General features: G+C 41.3%; 1 protein-coding gene across 3 annotated transcripts in view; it reads left to right on the forward strand.

The window, feature by feature from the left end:
* The window catches only part of TBC1D30 (TBC1 domain family member 30), a gene marked incomplete at its 5' end in the record, with an annotated part of 82,873 nt that extends 66,014 nt beyond the window's left edge, over nt 1-16,859 (forward strand). For 2 of the 3 annotated variants that reach the window (XM_079715311.1, XM_079715312.1), the window contains 4 exons: nt 7,780-7,892; nt 9,642-9,781; nt 12,182-12,388; nt 15,868-16,859. In XM_079715311.1, the coding sequence (XP_079571437.1) occupies nt 7,780-7,892; nt 9,642-9,781; nt 12,182-12,388; nt 15,868-16,655 (1,248 nt within the window). In that variant the 3' untranslated portion in view covers nt 16,656-16,859. The remainder of the gene's footprint in view (nt 1-7,779; nt 7,893-9,641; nt 9,782-12,181; nt 12,389-15,867) is intronic. The other variant, XM_079715313.1, reaches the window with a different exon arrangement.
* Between the last annotated feature and the right edge of the window lie 4,175 nt (nt 16,860-21,034).

Here is a 21,034-nt window from a genome sequence, read left to right on the forward strand (position 1 = left end):
TTTCTGGGAAGGGATTATTGAGGATAAAAAGGAGATTATTCTAATCAGCATTTTGGTTTATTTGTTTTGCCCACATTTGCGACTCATGTTATTACATATGAATCATAAATTTCAAAATGGAAGACTTGAAGGGTTTTGTCATTTTTCTGGTATGTTGCTGTATCTCAAGATTACATTCGCCAAATCATTAAAATTGGCAGTGAGTATAGAAGAGAGCGGATTTGTTAACATGCTCTCTTCCATTTGGCTCTATAACATGAGTTTTCTGCAGTCTCCTCCCGCTTTTTTTTTTTTTTTTTGCGGTACGCGGGCCTGTCACTGTTGTGGGCTCTCCCGTTGTGGAGCACAGGCTCAGCGTCCATGGCTCACGGGCCCAACCGCTCCGCGGCATGTGGGATCTTCCCGGACCGGGGCCCGAACCTGCGTCCCCTGCATTGGCAGGCGGACCCTCAACCACTGCGCCACCAGGGAAGCCCTGGTTTTACCTTTAATGATGGATAGGAGTAGGTCGGGCTGTGTGTGTGTGTGTGTGTGTGTGTGTGTGTGTGTGTGTGTGTGTGTGTGTATGGGTGCATGCACGTGTGGGGTGTGTGGGTGTATATGTTTGAGGCAGTGGTGCAGAGCGGAGAGGCAGTTCATGGCTGAGGGAACAGCATGAGCCATGGCATTGGCAATGAAAACCTTTATGGTGTGGGAAGGAAGCTACAGGAGTTTGGTATACAGGGATGGCTCGTGGGAGACCACAACCCATGGTAAGGAGTGTGGACTTGATCCTGGAGGTCAATGGTTGTGAGGTTGTGCTTGCTGGAGTTCTTGGGCCTCTGTGGGACCTTTGGAAAGGGAAGAAGAAGAGCTGTGGGCTGGAGAGGTTTTAGGGAGAAGAGGGAAATGGTCTCAATTGCATCTGATGTCGACTACAGGGGCAGCTCTGTGAAGGGTGGACTTGAAGGGGTCACCATGGGGAGGCAGTGAAGGGTCAACGCAAGAATGGAACAGAGGCAGTACTTAGAAGATGAAGTTGACAGGACTTGGCCGTGGGAAGTGGACATGGGGTGAGGGAGAAAGACAGGGAGAGCCAAGGACAGCCCCCAGGTTTCTGGCTTAGGAAGAGGAGGAAAAGTTCACGGGGGAGGCAGGTGGATTTGTCTTCACACTGGTCGCATTGGAGGTATTCTGTGGTTGCCCCATTTGTTACCTATCCAGAGGCGCTCCCCACTACTCCACAGCCGGGACCTATTGCACTGGCCATAGCCCTGTCCCCACCCAGTCCTCTGTGGGCCTTGCTCATCCCCATGACAGGGCTTGTGGTTCCCTCTGACACCCTATCTGGGCACATCCTTTCTGTCTACCCGATCCTACTCAGTCTGTTCTCCCCTCCCCTCAGGCTCTGTTGTCTCAGCCCTCATTGACGATACCTCTTCCCTACCCATTCAGTACTTAAGATTGTCGCAATTGACTTAATGTTCATTACAAATTATTTTGGATTGTTTGGTATTTTTTCAAATATGTTAATCTTATCTAGCAAGTTCCTTAATGATAAGGGCCTTATATTACTCTGTATCCGCATAACATCTAATGTAGTGCTAAGAATCCACCTGGTTGCTCAGTGCATACACAGAATTATAGAACGTTAGAACTCGAGGCAGTGGTTTTCAAACTTGACTGTGTATAAGCAGCATGTCAAGAGTGTATTAAAAGGCAGATATTTGGCCTGTGGGTGGTTCTGATGCAAGTGGCTTTGAGCTAACACTTAGACAAACACTGGTTTGAAAGAAGCTTAACGATCCACTAACCTAATTCTGTCATTTTACAGAGAAGAAACTAAGACATGGAGAGTGAGCATCTTGCCATATTCTTAGGTTGTCTAGTGGCAGACCCAGAACTAGGGCCCAAGCTCGACACCTGGCCAAGTGCTTCTCCTCACCACCCAACACAGGGCTTCCACCTTATTGAAAACATGACTTTCTAAAAGCTGAAATCCCTTTTAGAAGAATGAGCAACGTTTTATCTCACCTAAAGTTTAAACATTGCCAGAAGGAATGATAGATATGTTGAGGTACTCCATCTTTGTCCTTCAGGAATTTCCAGTCTTAAGTATTAAGAGAAAAGAGCACCCCTTCTTTACTCTGCTTTCAGAGAATCCTGGAAGGAAAAATGTAGGCTGTGGCTTGATTGATTAGAATTCCATTTTAGCAGCATTTCTCCTGCCAAGGGAAACATCTGGTGAAGATGAATTGAGCCTAATTTTGTACAATTTATGTTTTCATGTTTCTTTTAAAGCATGTCAATAACGAAAAAGAGAAATATAGTTCCTCTTCAGCAGTGCCTAAATATAAATGTCTATTTAAATGTGTGTTCGTAGTTTGGGCAGTAAATAGACTTGTTGGTTTTCCTTGACATCGTAGAGTATTAAGGAGAGAAATGCTGAATGTCATTTCAAGCACTCTCTTTTCTGTACTCTTAAAAAAAATTAATTCAATGGCTGTGATCCAATTATGGTAGACTTTAAGTCTGTCAGCAAACCTGAAATGACTCCAGATGAAAAATTTGGATTGCATACAGATCTTTATTTTCGAGCTGAAGAGATGGAAACGTTCTCCCTGTTTGGTCTTCCATATTTTTTTCAGTTCTAGGTGCCATACGCGAAATAATCTACTGGGTTCTTTCCCCCTGCAAATTGCATCACTCTTTTATTTTACTAGTAATGGCCATTAAAAAAAAACAATAATGTCAGAAAAAGATATTGGGAGAATGCTGATGAAAGAGTATGTATGGATTTCAGTAAGACTTTTGACAAAGTCTCTCATGAATTCTTTAAGAGTAATATAGAGAAAAGTTAGTTAGATGCTGTTTACTAGATGGGTTTTAGGTGCTTAGGAAAACCTAGCCCAAAGTGGTTGTCAGTAATTTACTGTTACCTGTGGGGAGCTTTCATGTGCCATGAGGCAGGACCTGCCCTTGGACTGTTCCCTTTTTTCTATCAGTGATGAAGTAGAAATTACATGGATGTGAATGCTTGTCCAGTAGAAGGTTACTGTTTGATTAATTAGTGCTATCAAAAATGAAACGGTCTGCCTTGCAGAATTGTGTGTGCTTGTAACTGCAAGTGTTTAAGCAGTGCCTTTATAACCATCTGTTGGAGATGCTTTAGAGGGAACTGCAGCCTAGGAGGGAGGTTGAACTAATTATGTTTAAATTTCTTTCTAACCCTAAGACCCTATTCATGTACTATACTTTGGCTCTAAGATGATTAGTAAAATTCCCTTCTTGAAATCTGTTGTAAATCTCTGATTTACACAGTTGGAAATCTACAGCTTCTCAGGTATCCTGAGGACTGTGGTGGTGTGTGTGGTGTACCTTCATGGGATAAACATGCCTGCCAACATGTGAGACCTTTAAATAAGTGAGTGAATATATGCAAAGTACTATAAGCACATTTGTTTCAGGAACACCGATGTATGCTTTGAAGGGCTAACTAAAAGTAAATTATAGAGAAAGGAAGACCAGGAATAGAGGATGCAGCTCAATGGAGCCAGTATTCTTTTTGGTCCAGTGTTGTTAGCTGAGTCGCCCTCGAAGGAGCTTGGTAAGACCCCAGACTATTTACCCTGGAGCAGGATGGGACAGAGTAGGGGCAAGATGAACTTCCCTTTCTTTCTTTTTTTTCTTTTAATACTTATTGGAGTACAGTTGTGTTCGTTTCAGGTGTACAGCAAAGTGAATCTGTTATACATATACATATATCCACTCTTTTTTAGATTCTTTTCCCATATAAGCCATTACAGAGTATTGAGTAGAGCTTCCCATGCTATACAGTAGGTCCTTATTAGCCCTTTCTTTTCTTATACACTTCCTTCATGAGGCTGGACAAAGGAGTTTTCTGATAACTTTTAATAAAACTGGCAAAAATAAAACAAATGAGTCTTCAGCTAGACATCCCACTAATTGTCTCCAATGAGACATCTTACTTTGTTTGTAGAGAATTTTGAAGTTCCTAGCATTAATAATTTCATCTTTTATGCTCAACATCTTTACTCATTAGAGAAATGCAAATCAAAACTACAATGAGATATCATCTCACACCAGTCAGAATGGCCATCATCAAAAAATCTAGAAACAATAAATGCTGGAGAGGGTGTGGAAAAAAGGGAACACTCTTGCACTGCTGGTGGGAATGTGAATTGGTACAGCCACTATGGAGAACAGTATGGAGGTTCCTTAAAAAACTACAAATAGAACTACCATATGACCCAGCAATCCCACTACTGGGCATATACCCTGAGAAAACCATAATTCAAAAAGAGACATGTACCAAAATGTTCATAGCAGCCCTATTTACAATAGCCCGGAGATGGAAACAACCTAAGTGTCCATCATCGGATGAATGGGTAAAGAAGATGTGGCACATATATACAATGGAATATTACTCAGCCATAAAAAGAAATGAAACTGAGCTATTTGTAATGAGGTGGATGGACCTAGAGTCTGTCATACAGAGTGAAGTAAGTCAGAAAGAGAAAGACAAATACTGTATGCTGACACATATATATGGAATTTAAGAAAAAAAAATGTCATGAAGAACATAGGGGTAAGACAGGAATAAAGACACAGACCTACTAGAGAATGGACTTGAGGATATGGGGAGGGGGAAGGGTAAGCTGTGACAAAGTGAAAGAGCGGCATGGACATATATACACTACCAAACGTAAGGTAGATAGCTAGTGGGAAGCAGCCGCATAGCACAGGGAGATCAGCTCGGTGCTTTGTGACCGCCTGGAGGGGTGGGATAGGGAGGGTGGGAGGGAGACGCAAAAGGGAGGTGATATGGGAACACATGTATATGTATAACTGATTAAATTTGTTATAAAGCAAAAAAAAAAAAAATAATTTCATCTTTTAAATTTGAATCCAGATGGTGTGGGTTTCTCTTTTATTGAGATATGATTGGCATATAACATTACTTTAGTTTCAGGTATACAACATAATGATTCGATATTTGTATATATTGTGAAATGATCACAATAAGTCCCGTCAACACCCATCACCACACACAGTTACAAATTTTTTTTCTTGTGATGAGAACTTTTAAGATCTACTCTCTTAGCAACTTTCAAATACGCAATATAGTATCATTAACTATAGTCACCATGCTATTCATTGCATGGTATGGGTTTCTTGAAATCTGAACCAGATTTCTAAATTGTTAAGGAGGAAATGTCTCATGAGTGAGGGACAGGCTGACTTTTGGCCCAGCAGTGGGACCAACATTTGATGTGTCAGAGACTGATGCTGCTGTACTGAGGCCCAAGCAGAGGTGCCGTGCTCTGGACTTACAGTTGGGGTGCTGAGGTTTTCACATCTCTCCGTTTCCCTCAAAAGGGTATGTGGAGTTAAGACAGGTCACAGGAGCAAGGAGGGAAGAATTCCATACTGGCAGTAAAGCAGCTTCTCGGGGGATGAGCTGCTGGTAAACTTTGTGGGATCAAAAAATGTGAGAGTGTACTCTGACCATGTAGGGGCTTCCCTGGTGGCGCAGTGGTTGGGAGTCCGCCTGCCGATGCAGGGGACACGGGTTCGTGCCCCGGTCCGGGAAGATCCCACATGCCGCGGAGCGGCTGGGCCCGTGAGCCATGGCCGCTGAGCCTGCGCGTCCGGAGCCTGTGCTCCGCGACGGGAGGGACCACGACAGTGAGAGGCCCGCGTACCGCAAAGAAAAAAAAATGTGAGAGTGTACTCTGACCATGTTATTAATGAAATTATATGAAGTATTTCAGGCATACAGAATGTATTAAAATAATAAAACTTACACACCTACGACCCAGCTTAAATAAAACATTAACAACACAGGTGAACACCCTCATACCCTTCTGTCTGATCCCACCACCCCCTCTCTTCTCAGAGGTAACCAGCATCCTGAGTTTCATGCCTTCATTTTTCCAGATGAGAAAAAGGAGGCCTGGAGAGGTTGGGAACCAGCTTCGTCTCACACTCCAGACTAGTGGGAACCACAGGGTGCCTTCTGCTTCTTCCCGTTGGGGAACAGTTCACTGTTAGTAAATTTGTACTGCTTCTCAGCCTTTTGGGTACACAGATCTTCCTGGACTTACGATGGGGTTACATCCAGATAAACCCTTCGTAAGTTGAAAATGCATTTAATACACCTAACCACCCAAACATCACAGCTCAGCCTGGCCTGCCTTAATTAAACATGCCCAGAACACTTACATTAGCCTACAGTTGGGCAAAATCATCTGACACGAAGCCTACTTTATAATGAAGAGTTGAATAACTCATATAATTTATTGCATACTGAACTGCAAGTGAAAAACAGAACGGTTGTCTGGGTCCAGAATGGTTGTAAATGTATTGGTTGTTTCCCCTTGTGATCACGTGGCTGATGGGGAGCTGCCTTGCCCAGCATCACGAGAGAGGACCTATGGCGTATCGTAAACCCAGGAAAAGTTCCAAATTCTAAATTCGAAGAAGGGTTTCTACTGAATATGTATCACTTTCGCACCTTCGTAAAGTGGAAAAATCATTTAAGTTGAACCATTGTAAGTCAGAGACTGTCTGTAATCAAGTATGTGTGAGATAATACGACTTGGAGATGACTTTTATGGTCCCAATAAACTGTGTAACTTTGCATAATAAGCAATGGGGAATCAAAGGGAAGGAATTTTAGTCAACACTTCCTTGTTTGGACTCTTGAGATGTTACACTAAGGTATAAGCAGATACCACAGAAGTTTGGCAACAGTCAGATGTACAGACTGTTTAGAATCGAAATTCTGTCCGGTGGTGGCTCTGAGCTGTGGGGTGAGGCTGCAATGCTAGGAAGCCCCTTTCAGAGCCCTCCTTTTCCTACCTGTGCAGATATTAGACATCTCCTAAGCCTTCAGGAAAACAGTACTGTTGAAATGAAAAATACCACTTCAAAGTATTGTCCTAGAAAAGTGTTATCAGGACATTTGAATGGCTTCCTGGAAGAAATGAAAGTTAATGTGATTCATATACATTTTCTGGTGAATAAGAACCTGAAAGATTGAAGAAATATGTTTGGAGCAGTTAAATTTTCATAAAATTAACAGAACAAACAAGGTGATTTTCCTCCTGCTGGTAGAATGATATATAATCTTAAAATCCTGGAGGAAGCACAGGTGCTTTTCCCATTTTTATTTATAGATTTTTAACAGCCTGTGCTTTACACCCTGTCACTTTTTTTCTTTCTTCCTTTTTTTTCTTTCAAAATAACAGTTAACAATTTTCACCTAGAACTGATTCACAGACATTTGAAAAGGCGGTATCTTTGGAGAAAGCTTGCAGGCGATTACAAGATTGTCCCCTGGACACAACTGTATCCGGAAGGCTGACATTTAATGCCTATAACGATCATCAAGCAAAGCTTTGAAAAATGAGTGGTACACGTGAAGAAGATTGATGGGTTCACTGTGAAAGAAGTAATAGGGAGCTGTGAATTTCTGAATTAACCCATCTATCAAATGAGCAAGAGAACGTCAGACTGTCCCCATTTGCCCACCCATGTTCACCAGTTGGAGTGCCCAGTCCCAGCTGGGTTGATTTGGGGACTAACTGTTGTTTTATCAGTATGCTTTTGTCTTTCTCTAAAATGATATTGAAGTATATTCTCTCCACCTGCTGTGTAAGGAGCAGTATCTATCTCCTCACACCCAAATCATAGAACTTTAATGTCTTTGCAGGATTGATAAGAATTGTTTAAGGCCACCATTTCAGACTTGGCATTTTTGTTCTTGTTTTCCAGACTGTGTATTCTATGGCTCCATTCCCTTTTCCACAGTTGGCAGAGCTGAGGGAAAAGTACACCTACAACATTACACCATTCCCAGCCACAATTAAGCCCACCTCAGTTTCTGGGTAAGGTCCTTTTTTTCCTTCTTGTTTTCATGATGGAAGACTTAATACCTTAATTTGTTATTAATATTTGTTAAACCCCAGAAATACATTTGAAGTAGTTTGGTGCTTAAACTCTGAATATCTCTTTCCCAAAGGTTTTGATTTAAATTCAAGAGGGAGATTTTTGAAAGTGTACTTTCCAAAGAAGGTTGGAACATAAACTGAAGGGATATTTAGCAACCCCACGACTTATTTAAAAATATCAAATATTAAAAATCTCAGTAATTAAAAAAGGGTAGGATCAAAAAAGTGTAGACAGATGAGCTAGTTTAAAATACTGTGGAGACCAGAAATTGACAAATACACACACACACACACACACACACACACACACAGGAATTTAATATATGAAAACGTAAATCAACACTGAAAAGATATACTATTTAGTAAATGGTGCTGGGCCAATGAGAATCTGGAAAGAAATAAAGTTAGAGTCATACTTTACACCATACATCAGGATAAACTCCATGGAGATGAGACAGTTAAATGGAAAAAACTGAAATAATAAGCAGAAGAAAATGTGGAAGGATGTCTTTAGTTCTTTGGAATTGGGAAGGCCTTAATAACTGCTCAAAAAAAACAATAAAGGAAAAAAAATTAAGTACTTTAAAAATAATTTTCTGCATAACTAAAACCAAAATAGAGCAAAAGAAAACCTCCATAAGCAGACACAAAAATATTTGTGAAAAAATATTTGTAACTGATTCCTCTCATATATAAAGTTCTTAGAAGTCAATAAGAAAATGACCACCATCTGAAAAATGATGAAAGTATGGGAATAGGCAGTTTACATAAAAGGCAACTTCACTTGGACTTAGAGAAATGCAGCTTAAAGCAAGATTGAGATTCTATTTTTTTCACCTATCAGGTTGACAAAAATTCAAAAGGTTGATGTGCTCTCTGTTGATAAGGCTATAGGGAAACAGGCAGTCTTACACTTTGCTCATGAGAGGTTAATTACCATGGGATTTGGGGCAGGCAATTTGACCGTATTTTCCCAAATTACTATTGCATATATCCTTTGACCCAGCAATTCTACCTTTCTGAATTATCCAACAAATATATTTGTACACATGCAAAACACAGTATGTATAAGGTTACTTATTGCAGTGTTGTTTATAATAGTTTAATATTGGAAACCACTTGAGTGTGCATCATTTAGCAGCCTGGTTCCATAACATGGGCTACATACATACAATACAGTACATACATACAAACAATAATGTATACATACAGTACAGTGCAGCCATTAAGAAAAGGATGAGGAGGAAGCTCTGTGTGAATATGGAGAGTTTTTTTTTAGGTGAATAAAAGCAAGGTGCAGAAGAGTGTACTTATATATAGCATGCTAATACTTATGAAAAAGAGGAGAAAAATAAGACTGTATAGTCATATTTGCTTATTTAACTGATAAGGAAGCTGAAGAATACATCAGAAACTAGTAACAGTGGTCACCTGTGGGGATTAAGTGGGGTAAGAACAGGGTAGAAGTTGGCCAGGGATGGGAGATGGACTTTATATATATATATATATATGTATAAATTATATAAGTATAATATATAATTATATAAATATAATATAAATATGTTATAGAAATTATAATAATTTATATAATTTATATATATCATTTAAGTCATGTGGCTATATTACTTATTTAAAAATAATACCACTTTTTGAAAAAATATTCCTTTTTCTTTTATGTTTTCCAAGACGACGTGGTAAGGTCAGAGACAGCGATGAAGAGAATGACCCAGATGATGAAGATGCTATTGCTAATGCAGTGGGGTGTCTCGGACCTTTTAGTGGGCTCCTGGCACCTGAACTGCAGAAGTACCAAAAGCAAGTTAAAGGTAAAGAGGTGGCATCTATTAGATACTCACAATGTGTTGGTTCACTATAGCAAGGGTAGTATTATTGTGTCCTATAAATGTCTGTTGTTTCCTGAACTGATTACCACTATTAAAGGTCTTTATTAAAAGTAACTTCTCTGTTACTTTATCATTTAGGAGGCTCTCTCTGTTATGTGTTACACGCATAATACATATTTCTTTTTCTTTATGATTCGTTTTGCCTCCCACTCGTCTGATTTAACTTTGTGTGCTCAGTTCCTTAGCACCAAGCCTGGCATATAACAGAGGCTTACTACATTCTGTTTGAGTTAAATTGAATTCATTATAGACTGGCTTCTTTTCCACTATAGAAATACTCTCTAAAGCCAAAATATTATGGTACCTCTACTTGAATTTCAGTGACCAGAAACTCATTATCTCATAAGACATTCTGCTAATTCCTCTGCTTAGCCCAGGGTTTCTAGTTTTGAAGAGATAAACTCCACTTACTAGTTCTATTAATAGTTCTTCTCTTCAGAACAAAACAGAACAAGTCTGCTCCCTCTTTTGCTAGATGTCTCCTTTGAATCTTGAGGACAGTCATCACGTCCCCCAAAAGTGGCTTCATGGTCCAAATTCAGAATTTCTCAAAGATATGTCTTCCGGAACTTTTAATGTTCTATAAATTCACCTCTAAATGTCCTGAAGTTTGATAGTATCCCTCTTAAAAAGTGGTGCTCTGAATTGAATGTCGTGCTATGTTTGTTTTTTTCTTGCAGAAAATAGATTGGACATTATTCGTGTAATGAACTCTTTTGAAGCAGTTCGCGGTTCCCCCACTGTGATCTTTCCTATCTTTGGTGGCAGCTCTTCCTTTATGACATTTATTCTAGTTTGAAGACCATTCTCCTTGCTGAAAGAGGACAGAAACAAAAGATGTCAGGCACCTCTGCATTCTCTTTGCCATCTGCTAGCTTTATACTGTGTTCTCAAAGTCATGGGGCTATTTTCTTGTTTTTGTTCCTCTTGCTTAGAAGGCTTCCTTTTTGTTTGTTTGTTTGTTTTGTTGTTGTTGTTTTGGTCGTGGTAGTTTTGAGTATGTTCTGCAAGCCTTAGCTCGTTTTGAGTTTTAACTTGCTTAATGTTTGATTCATGTCATTTTGTGTGTGTGTTCTTGGTATGCACTCCCCTGTCATCTTTTTAAATGACTTAAAAAAATCTGAACTCAACAAGAGTTCTATTGGTTTTGTAATGGTTTCTATCTCCTCTTTAGTTGCCTGAATTTTAGCTTTTGGTTTCTGGCCATGCGATCAATAAGTATTTTAACTCTAACGTTTTTGAATCTGCTTTCTGTCATCTGGGTCTATGTTCCATTTTTCCCCCCTGTTATTCTTTCTGTGCAATTATAGGCTCTGGGATGACATGGTCATTTTCTCCTAAATTTCATCCTTAGTCTTTCTTATTGGTTTTACTTTAGTTAGATTAGATGTCCTCTTTTAATTTTCTTCTCCTTAGAGAAGTATTTTCAATAAAAAAGAAAGTTTACCAGATGTTCAGTCTTTATCTGAATAACACTTTCAGCAGATGTTAGGATACTTGAAATCCCCTATAATCTTTTTTTTTAAGCTTGTCCCCAGGCAAGTTTTACATATCGTATTAGAAAAGCCTCATTTTATCCCCTGTTTACCTGTGTGGCATGTGAGTGTATTTTCACACAGTACTTATTTCTGTTTCTTGGAGGTAATCTCAAATTTATTTAAGGGATAAATCTACTAGTTGTTGGTGTTAACAGGAGCAGAAACCACATCAGACATAACACACATAGTAGACAGTCAGGAAATACTTGTTAAATGCATAAAAACATTCCATTTCTAGTGATACCATGATCTAAAGTCTTGATAATCTTATAGAATGTCTTGCAGTTTTTAACTTAAGAAAAGCTCACTTTTAATGACTGACTAAACCCTACAGTGTAAAATTTACAAGTTTATAGTTGTGAGTCCTCATGCAGTTAGTTATATGGAACCTTGTAAATCCTCATGTAGTTATATGGAAATCTGTACCCTGACTTTAGACAGCTAGAGTTATATTTTTCTAAGGGAATTTTAGAAAATGGCAGTGATTTTTATCTGGAAACAGCGGATCTTATGTCCATATAATGAACAAAGGGGTAATAAAATCAAACAATGAACCCACACAGCTCATTTCAGACTCACAGTTAGCCTAATAAGAAAATGCAGAAATATTTTCAGGACCAAATAAAAACAAGTACTGGACAAATTCTAGTGTACATGTTTTTTGTGGTTCAGAATTTCCTGGAGGTTAAGATACTACCCGAGGTTATATAGTGTAAGCAATTCCCAGTTAGTCCCGTTCTCCTCCTGTGATAGTGTCTCCTTGTCTCTATTCCTTGGAATATAGAACCAAATGGGGACCAGAATCTGAGATCCAATAACATTGCAGAGCTGAGTCCAGGAGCGATCAATTCCTGCCGAAGTGAATACCACGCAGCTTTTAACAGTATGATGATGGAACGCATGACCACAGATATCAACGCGCTGAAGCAGCAATATTCTCGGATTAAAAAGAAGCAGCAGCAGCAGGTTCATCAGGTGTATATCAGGGCAGGTAATGTACTTCTTTGTTTGAGTCAATTTCAGCTCCGTGTCAACTTGTGAAAGGAAGACTGAGTATTCCCAGGATGGCCTGAGAATTACTGCTCACTCTGGCTCAGCATTCACCAACACAGCTGGCAGGAGACAATAACATCTTTATCTTCTCACTTTTTATTTTATCTTATCAGGCTCTAAATAAGAGAAAGGTCCCAAGGACCAGGCAGTTGATGGTATTCAATACTTCTTTACTCTGTATGCTTGTGGAGAAGACTTTACAAATGATTAGAATGTTGCAAAGCCATGCATTCCTTGGATTTGAGACATTTTGGAGCTATTGCCTCCTAAATATCAGGCATTTGGAAGTAGAATTTAGTCATCTGTATACTGGTAAATAATATTACTACCAGTCATTTAGGTAGTAATATAACAGATGTTGTGATCAGAGGAAAAGGAAAAAGCCGTTACTGTGCCTGCTAACTGTGGGTTAGCAGTGTCTTGGGAGTCTGCTGAGAAGAACACAATTGTACTGCAGTTGGAAATGCTCTTTTCCAAGGATTGTCAAGCTTCTTTTTTCCTTTAAATTCCCAAAATCCCAATGAACAATCTGATTTGTTGTTTAATATATGCTGATTTGGGAATTGGTTTGTCTTATTTTAAATGAAATCCTAATGAAAGTGATGCCGATCCAGGATTAACCAAGATATAAATTTGACATGTTTTTAAGAGGCTTGTGAGCATGTGACTGATCTTGCATAAAAACTGAATTTACCTTTCACTTGTTGGGGAGCAGTAGGCAACTTCTTAAAGATTCTTACTTTATCCTGAATCATTAAAAAAGCAATCACAAAAGGAACTAACAACTATAACACTTTAATTTTCAAAACATTGGCACATACATATCCTCATTTGTCCTTAAATCTATGAGCAAGGCAAGGACAGATATTCTTATATCCTTTTAAAAAATGAGGAAATGGTAATTCAGGAAGGCTTAGCAACTGTCTAGGATTATATAACTGTAGTGAGTGATCAGGCCAGGGCTAAAACCCCCATGTTCTGATTCTTCTTTTTTTTTTTTTTCCGGTACGTGGGCCTCTCACTGTTGTGGCCTCTCCCGCTGCGGAGCACAGCCTCCGGACGTGCAGGCTCAGCGGCCATGGCTCACGGACCTATCCGCCCCGTGACATGTGGGATCCTTCCGGACCGGGGCACGAACCCGTGTCCCCCGCATTGTCAGGCAGACTCTCAACCACTGCGCCACCAGGGAAGCCCTTGCGCCACCAGGGAAGCCCTTGATTCTTTATGTAGTTCTTTTCCAACCACTTTCAGAAGCTTTAGGTGGAATGGTGAACAATTGTCATTGGGTACTAAATCAGCCCAGTGTCTGTACTCTAGTCAGGGGTCAGCAAACTATGGTCTATAGGTCAAATTCTGCTCACTGCCTGTTTTTATAAATAAAGTTTTATTGAAACACAGGCATGCCCATTTGTCTACATATTGTCTATGACTGCTTTTGCACCACAGCGGCTAAAATATTTATAGTCTGGTCCTTTACAGGAAAAGTTTGCTGACCCCTACTCTAGATCAGGGTTTATGTGGTTATTTTTAGGGAGAGATTGCTGCTTAAGGGCAAAGTTTGAGAGCATTGTTTCTCAAACTTTAGTGCGAATACGCATCACTTGGGGATGTGTCAAAATGAGGAATCTGCTTCAGTAGCTGTGGGTGGGACTGAGATTATGCATTTCCAATAAGCCTCCAGGCGATGCCACTGCTGCTGGATGGAGATTGCACTTTGAGTAGCGGGGTTTTAGAGGAGATGGTGTAGGATAGGACCAGCAGCACAGGCGGAGAGATTGAATTTGAGCCAGAGGCAAAAGTCCTCAGCTTCTGAGATTTAAAGGAAGGTGGTAAGGATGGTGGTTGAGGTACCAGCTTCCTAGGTTAGGGAGGACAGGAAGTTAAGGATTTTCAGTCCTGATAGCTTCTGTTTTTATGAAGAAATAGGAGGAAAAGTTGTTTGCTTGGGAGTAAGTTGAAGGCTGGGTGGGAGCTTAAAGAAAATAATGAAGATTTGGATCGGCCATTGGAAGCAATGGGAGAGGGAAAGAAAGTTTGTTCAGCGGCATTGTGGACCTAACAGAAATAGGAAGTTATGAATTTAAGGGATATCAATCCACATGGCTGTGTGATTTCTCCCCATCCGCATCCCCACCCCCCAGCAGCGATTAGCACCTCCTATTTTGGAAAGGAGAATGTGAATTGTGGATCTAGAGTGGAGTTTTGCCAGGCATGTGTGATAAAGCCATAGGGATGCCTGGATGTGTGGTTATTGGTGAGGTGTGGTCCAGGGATCCACCGTGCATCTAGCAGGGTAGGGGTGTAAGTGAGCTGAGGAGACAGTGAGAGGTTATGAGAAGATTGAGGGATCAAGGAATGGAAATCTTTATGGTTTAGTACCAGGTATAGTTACATCGAGAGTCTGAGAGCTGGAAGAGTCAAAGAGAGGAATATGAGAGTTAAATACTTTTCACATGAGGCAGATCCGAGTGATGAGGTTTAGGATGGAACTGGGCAGGTGGAGGTTGGGCCAGTCACCGAGGCAGTAAAGTAACCGTGGTAGGTAAGAGGACATAGAGTGAAGAGGAAACAGGTGTCAAAATTTCAGTGAAGATTGGACTGTGACCAGAGGTAGATAGATAGGAGCAGTCGAGAAGCACAGGCGGGAGTTCAACCACGTGACCTAGATATCAGGAGGAAGGCTGTTCACACAAAGACGGTGGGGTCTTCTCTTGATACTTCTGCCTGCAGCTGTCGTCCCTGGGGCCATGAATGTTGAAGCTTCATTGGAAAACAGGGGCTTGGTCATAGCCACAGGATGAGACAGTAATACTGTTAACAGTGCCTTCCAGGAGAACACAGCTTTCGGTGCTTTCCTGTTTTCAATTTGCTTTCAAAGTCAATTGAGGACACAGGAGTGGAACTAGGGCCAGGCACTGGATAGCTATGATGTCACTGCATTTTTACCACCTTCTTATCACTTCTCATTCTGCTGTCTCTCAATAATATGCAGTGTGTTGTTTTTCTACCTCTCAGAAGCTGACAGCTGGTAATCTATATGGTCATAGTGTCTGACCTATTATTTAAAAAAAAAATCTTCAAAGATTTCCTAGATACAAGACCTCCGAGGTTGCTTCTCAGACACAAGGCTCTCTGTAAAAAACACTAGGGAGGCTGGGCTCTAATTAGTAACAAGGGGTCAGAGTCTGTTTCTTTCTGTATCCTCAGCCCCTTGTCTCCTCCTCTTTGAAGAGGAGGGAATCCGTACCCCAGGCTATAGGATCGAATTCAGTTTCTGCTGCCTTCAGTTACATGACTCTGCCAAGACCTGGGAAATATGTGGGCAGGGTCCGGGGACAACCTGTGTGTGACTCCTGTTCTGTGATGGCTGTCTTTCTCTGTGGTACCTTTCACACGACCTTTCAACATTTCTTTCAGACAAAGGGCCAGTGACCAGCATTCTCCCATCTCAGGTAAACAACTCTCCAGTTATAAACCACCTTCTTTTAGGAAAGAAGATGAAAATGTCAAACAGAGCTGCCAAGAATGCTGTCATCCACATCCCTGGTCACACAGGAGGCAAAATATCTCCTGTGCCCTATGAAGACCTTAGGACCAAGCTCAATTCTCCATGGCGAACTCACATCCGGGTCCACAAAAAGAACACGGCGAGGACCAAGAGTCAGCTGGGCTGTGGGGACACCGTCGGGCTGATAGACGAGCAGAATGAGGGCTGCAAGACTCACAGTCTGGGGGCAGTGCAGGCATTTTCCTCCGATTGTGCGGGGGCAGCTCAAAGGGAAGGTGGCAGCTCCGACGGCGGCCCTGGGAGGACCATCGAAGGGCAATCTCCAGAGCCGCTCTTTGGGGATGCTGATGCCAATGTGTCTGTGGTCCAGGTGAAGTTAGAAGCCTTGGAACTGAACCCAAGGGCTGCTGCTGCTGAAACTGATCCCAAGGTGCACCTGCCCTGCCAGCAGCACCTCCCGGAGCCGCCAGATGCACCCGGAGGAAACAAGGCCCCTGGCAAGTCTCCCCAAGGCAGCCACCCGAAAACTCCCATCTTTAGCCCCTTTCCCAGCATCAAGCCACTGCGGAAGTCAGCCACTGCCAGGAATTTGGGATTATATGGTCCTACAGAAAGAACCCCAACCGTGCACTTTCCTTACATGAGCAGGAGCTTCAGCAAGTCCAGCGGTGGAAACAGTAGTACTAAGAAACGGTGACATCTTTCAGCAACTGTGTATCCACATTCACCTCTTCATGGTGGCAGAAGGGTTCCAGCCGGATGGCTCCAAGAGAGCCTCAGCTGTCCATTGAAAATGAAGAGATGGGTTCAGAGATGAGCAACGGTCCATAAAAATGGGAATTGGACATTTTACAATGGGTGCTAGAATAGGGATGTCTTGCGATCATCGATACAGTGGGTTCTTGTGGCAAAATAAATATTGCGGTTTTAAAGTGTGAAGTTTTCCCAACTTTTCATTGTGAGCTGTTTAGAAAAGACTTTGTATCTAGGCTGTTAACCCCTCTTCCTTCCTCCTGTTCTGAGGGCCTTCAGGGTGCCTGTGACAACCCCCCACCCAACCTTCCAGTTCTCTGGGTGTTATTAATACTCAAGCATGCACACACTAGCTTGTTAGAACAGAAACTGTAAAAAGAAAGTAAGTTGCAAAGAACTTCCCAATTTCCCTCTTCATGCCCTGCTGGGGGGAATGTTTGTATGTGTGAGTTTTCCTTCAGTAGTTTCTTTCAGCCAGTCTCAAAACTGGCTTTTATTCTTGTGCTAAAGGGCAGGAGAAAAATCTAGATAGCCTTTCTTTCACTTTCTATTTCTACCTGCAAAAGGAAGAAAACCTTTATCTGTTGAAATGTAGCTTGATCATCAGCTGGAAGATCTTATGAAGAGGACACAAATGGGTTATGCATTAAGCAGTTGCTCTCAACAGCTTGCTGATTCCACTGAGCTTTCCTCGAGCTTCATGTTCGCCTCTTAAGGAGAGTTTTGGTCCTCAGTGGTGGGATGACCAATGGGCTCTCTACAGAGCTTGTCTGGCCTCCACCATGCAGCTCATTTACCTACCAGTTCTCCACTGCAGATGCGAGAAGCCTCTGCTCAAAAGCCAGAACATAGCACCTGCAACTTTGTTACTTGAATTTTGTGCTTTTTTTGGGGGTGGGAGTACTTTGTTGAGTACTTTCTTACTTGAACACTGCCTTTCCCTGGAGAAGGCCCCAGTGCTTTCTAGTTCTGTCTCACCCATTCCTCCCCAGAGACAGCACCTGTTATTTCCACCATGCAGATGGGAACTCTGAGCCACACAGAGGTGAAGCAGTACTTCAGATACTCAAGGTAAATACTCCCGGTACTCAATGTGACTCAGCCACATTGCCTCCAGTGCAATAGGTGGGTTTTATGCTCCTTGTACCCAGGTGCATTGGCTACATAGGTTCTAGAAACCAAGACTGGGAAGCTATTCACTGCACTCCCTCCTGACTCAAAGGACCTTTCTCCAGATGGTACAGAGTCCTGTGATGGCGTTTCATAAAACCAGCTTTGACCTTCTTATCCGAAGACGTAGTTCATTTAAAAAATGCTTCATGCAACTGTCATTTTGGCTGGACAAAAGGCTCACTCCTCAAACCCCTTCTCCAGCCAACATTAGAAGATAGACTTGGCATTTTTATCCTCGTTCCCTGGAAGACCTCGGCTAGGCTTGCCGGCATTTTGATGATGCAGTCAGTATTCATTTGAGCTAATTGGATTGCTAATTCTGAAACCAGAGCTATAGTTTTAGAAAGAGTTTCTACTATGAGAGGCACTAATTTTTATAATAAAATAGAGAATGTTGTTGTGTGGGCTTTTTTGCACAGAAAACACAAGAATGATATATACAATGAGAAGAGTTATCCCTTTTGTGGTATTTTTACCCTCCAAAGAACTGAAGATGGAAAACATGACTAATAAGTTATTGCAGTTTTGGTCTTGCAGGAGAATTCTGTGCCATCTGCAGTTAGCATGCAGCTTCTTAAAAAGCAGCCACTCCCACAGCCTGTGTCTTGGGAAGGGTGTAGGTGGAGAGTCGGGATTACTTTGCATACCACCCCCAGGACGAGACCCTCTGCATTTTCCAAAGTTAAGCCAGTGATACTATTTTCTTCCATCTGCTGAACTTTACATTCCACCTTGTATTCTTTTCTCCTCCCCCTTCCCAAGTGAGTCAGAATAGTCATGTTCCCCTTGAGGGATGTCTGACTTGAATAGAGAATTTTTCTTTTCTCTCTTGAGTCAGCTCCCAGCTCCCAGAGGGTCTGGGTTTGGGGAGGTGGGTAAGAGGGTGGAGGGCACTTACTGCAGTTCTTAGGCTTGTGCCATCGCTGTCTGCCACCTGTCTTAGGGTTAGTAGCACATGCTGTATCTGTTTCCTGGGGTTGGGCTTCCTGAGAAAAGAATGGAAGTGATGGCACACGGTTTGGGATAAGTATTTGTTGACTGAATAAATAAACTACTGAAAGGATAATAGTCCTTTGAGGTAAAAATGACCTCATCAGGGTTTCAAAACCTGACAGATTCCTGTTAAAGCACTCTGTCCTGTTAAAGTGCATGCATTGTACCATGTAATCACCATGTGTATCGGTCAACTTGTGAGCTTTGCCTACTTTAGAAAATAAAGGATCTGCAGTAGCCTGTAGCACACAGCATGTACGAAGAGACCAGTATGGACTTTTATCTTCGTTGTATTGGACACTGTATGCCAGCACCAGAAGTACTTACCAAGTAGTGGTTTCTTCATTTTTAGATATGTCTGTACCCCGTCAGCACTTAGGCCAGAGCCGACTCCTGATGTCTGCACCTCAGTTCTCTTACAAAAGCCTCCAGATACTTTAAACCTAGTTTGTAATGTCAACCTGTGGGGCTGTAACTGTTTGGAATATTGTATTCCCTTTTTCAGTCTCTCTTGTTCTGAAGAACTGTACTGATTACAAAGATATATGCATAAAGATTCTCATTGTTGTAGCTATTGTGACGTTGTTTATCTGAGCGCCTGCATAGAACGCTGTTGTGACTTTCCCCACCCCCTTTCCTTACCCTGTCAACTTTACCCCACCTTCATCACGTGAGCCAAGAGAACAGCCCAATAAACTCCATCTCCGCCGGTCTAATCGCTGGGTTGCTGGGTGGCCCGTGACCTGCCAAGAACTTGGCAGAATGGCGAGTTCCCGAATATGAGTAAACGAGTTTATTCAGGAATGTGTGTATGTGTGTGTGAATGTATGTGTGTGTATAAAAATAACCTGTGGATCGGTCATTTTTCTTTGTTTTAATAAAATAGAACAATAAGAATGCCATTTAGCTTCCTGGTCTTATGGATTCTAGATAACGGAGAGTCGTGGTCAAGTGTACAGCCTGCCATCTCCCCTCATAAAATCTCCCTTTACTCTTTCTGAGCCACTTTTTTTTTTTTAACATCTTTATTGGAGTATAATTGCTTTACAATGGTGTGTTAGTTTCTGCTGTATAACAAAGTGAATCAGCTATACATATACATATATCCCCATATCTCTTCCCTCTGGCGTCTCCCTCCCTCCCACCCTCCCTATCCCACCCCTCTAGGTGGTCACAAAGCACTGAGCTGATCTCCCTGTGCTATGCGGGTGCTTCGCACTAGCTAGCGGTTTTACATTTGGTAGTGTATATATGTCCATGCCACTCTGTCACTTTGTCTCAGCATACCCTTCCCCCTCCCCGTGTCCTCAAGTCCATTCTCTACGTCTGCGTCTTTATTCCTGTCCTGCCCCTAGGTTGTTCAGACCATTTTTTTTTTTTAGATTCCATATATATGTGTTAGCATACAGTATTTGTTTTTCTCTTTCTGACTTACTTCACTCTATATGACAGATTCTAAGTCCATCCACCTCACTACAAATAACTCAATTTCATTTCTTTTTAAGGCTGAGTAATATTCCATTGTATATATGTGCCACATCTTCTTTATCCATTCATCTGTCAATGGACACTTAGGTTGCTTCCATGTCCTGGCTATTGTAAATAGTGCTGCTGAGCCACTTTTTTTTTGCTACCTACAGCCATCATTTGAGGCAGCATTTTAAATAAGTTTCCTAATTAGAAAAATGACATGTGTTAAGAAAATCTGGAAAACAGAAAGAGCACAAGGAATCATTGGTATTCTGGTATGGGTCTCTCCACTATGTTTTTTTATGTGTGTTCGTGTATATACACACCACTATCTACAAAAAGGTATATTGAGAAAACTGGTTTAAGCTTTCTTTCCAGTAAATGCTCTTTTACAGTATCATTTTCAGTAACTATTATTTCATCATGTGTTTATGCCAGAATTCACATAACCAGTGTCTCGTCCACGAGGTGTTTTTTTTTTTAATTGAAGTGTAGTTGATTTTCAATATTGTGTTAGTTTCAGGTATATAGTAAAGTAATTTGGTTATATATATGTATATATTATTTTTTGGATTCTTTTCCATTATAGATTATTACGAGATATTGAATATAGTTCCCTGTGCTGTACAGTAAATCCTTGTTGTTTATCTATTTTATATATGGTAATGTGTATCTCAAACAGGTATT

This window comes from Hyperoodon ampullatus (genome assembly GCF_949752795.1).
Source record: "Hyperoodon ampullatus genome assembly, chromosome: 11".
NCBI lineage: Eukaryota > Metazoa > Chordata > Mammalia > Artiodactyla > Ziphiidae > Hyperoodon > Hyperoodon ampullatus.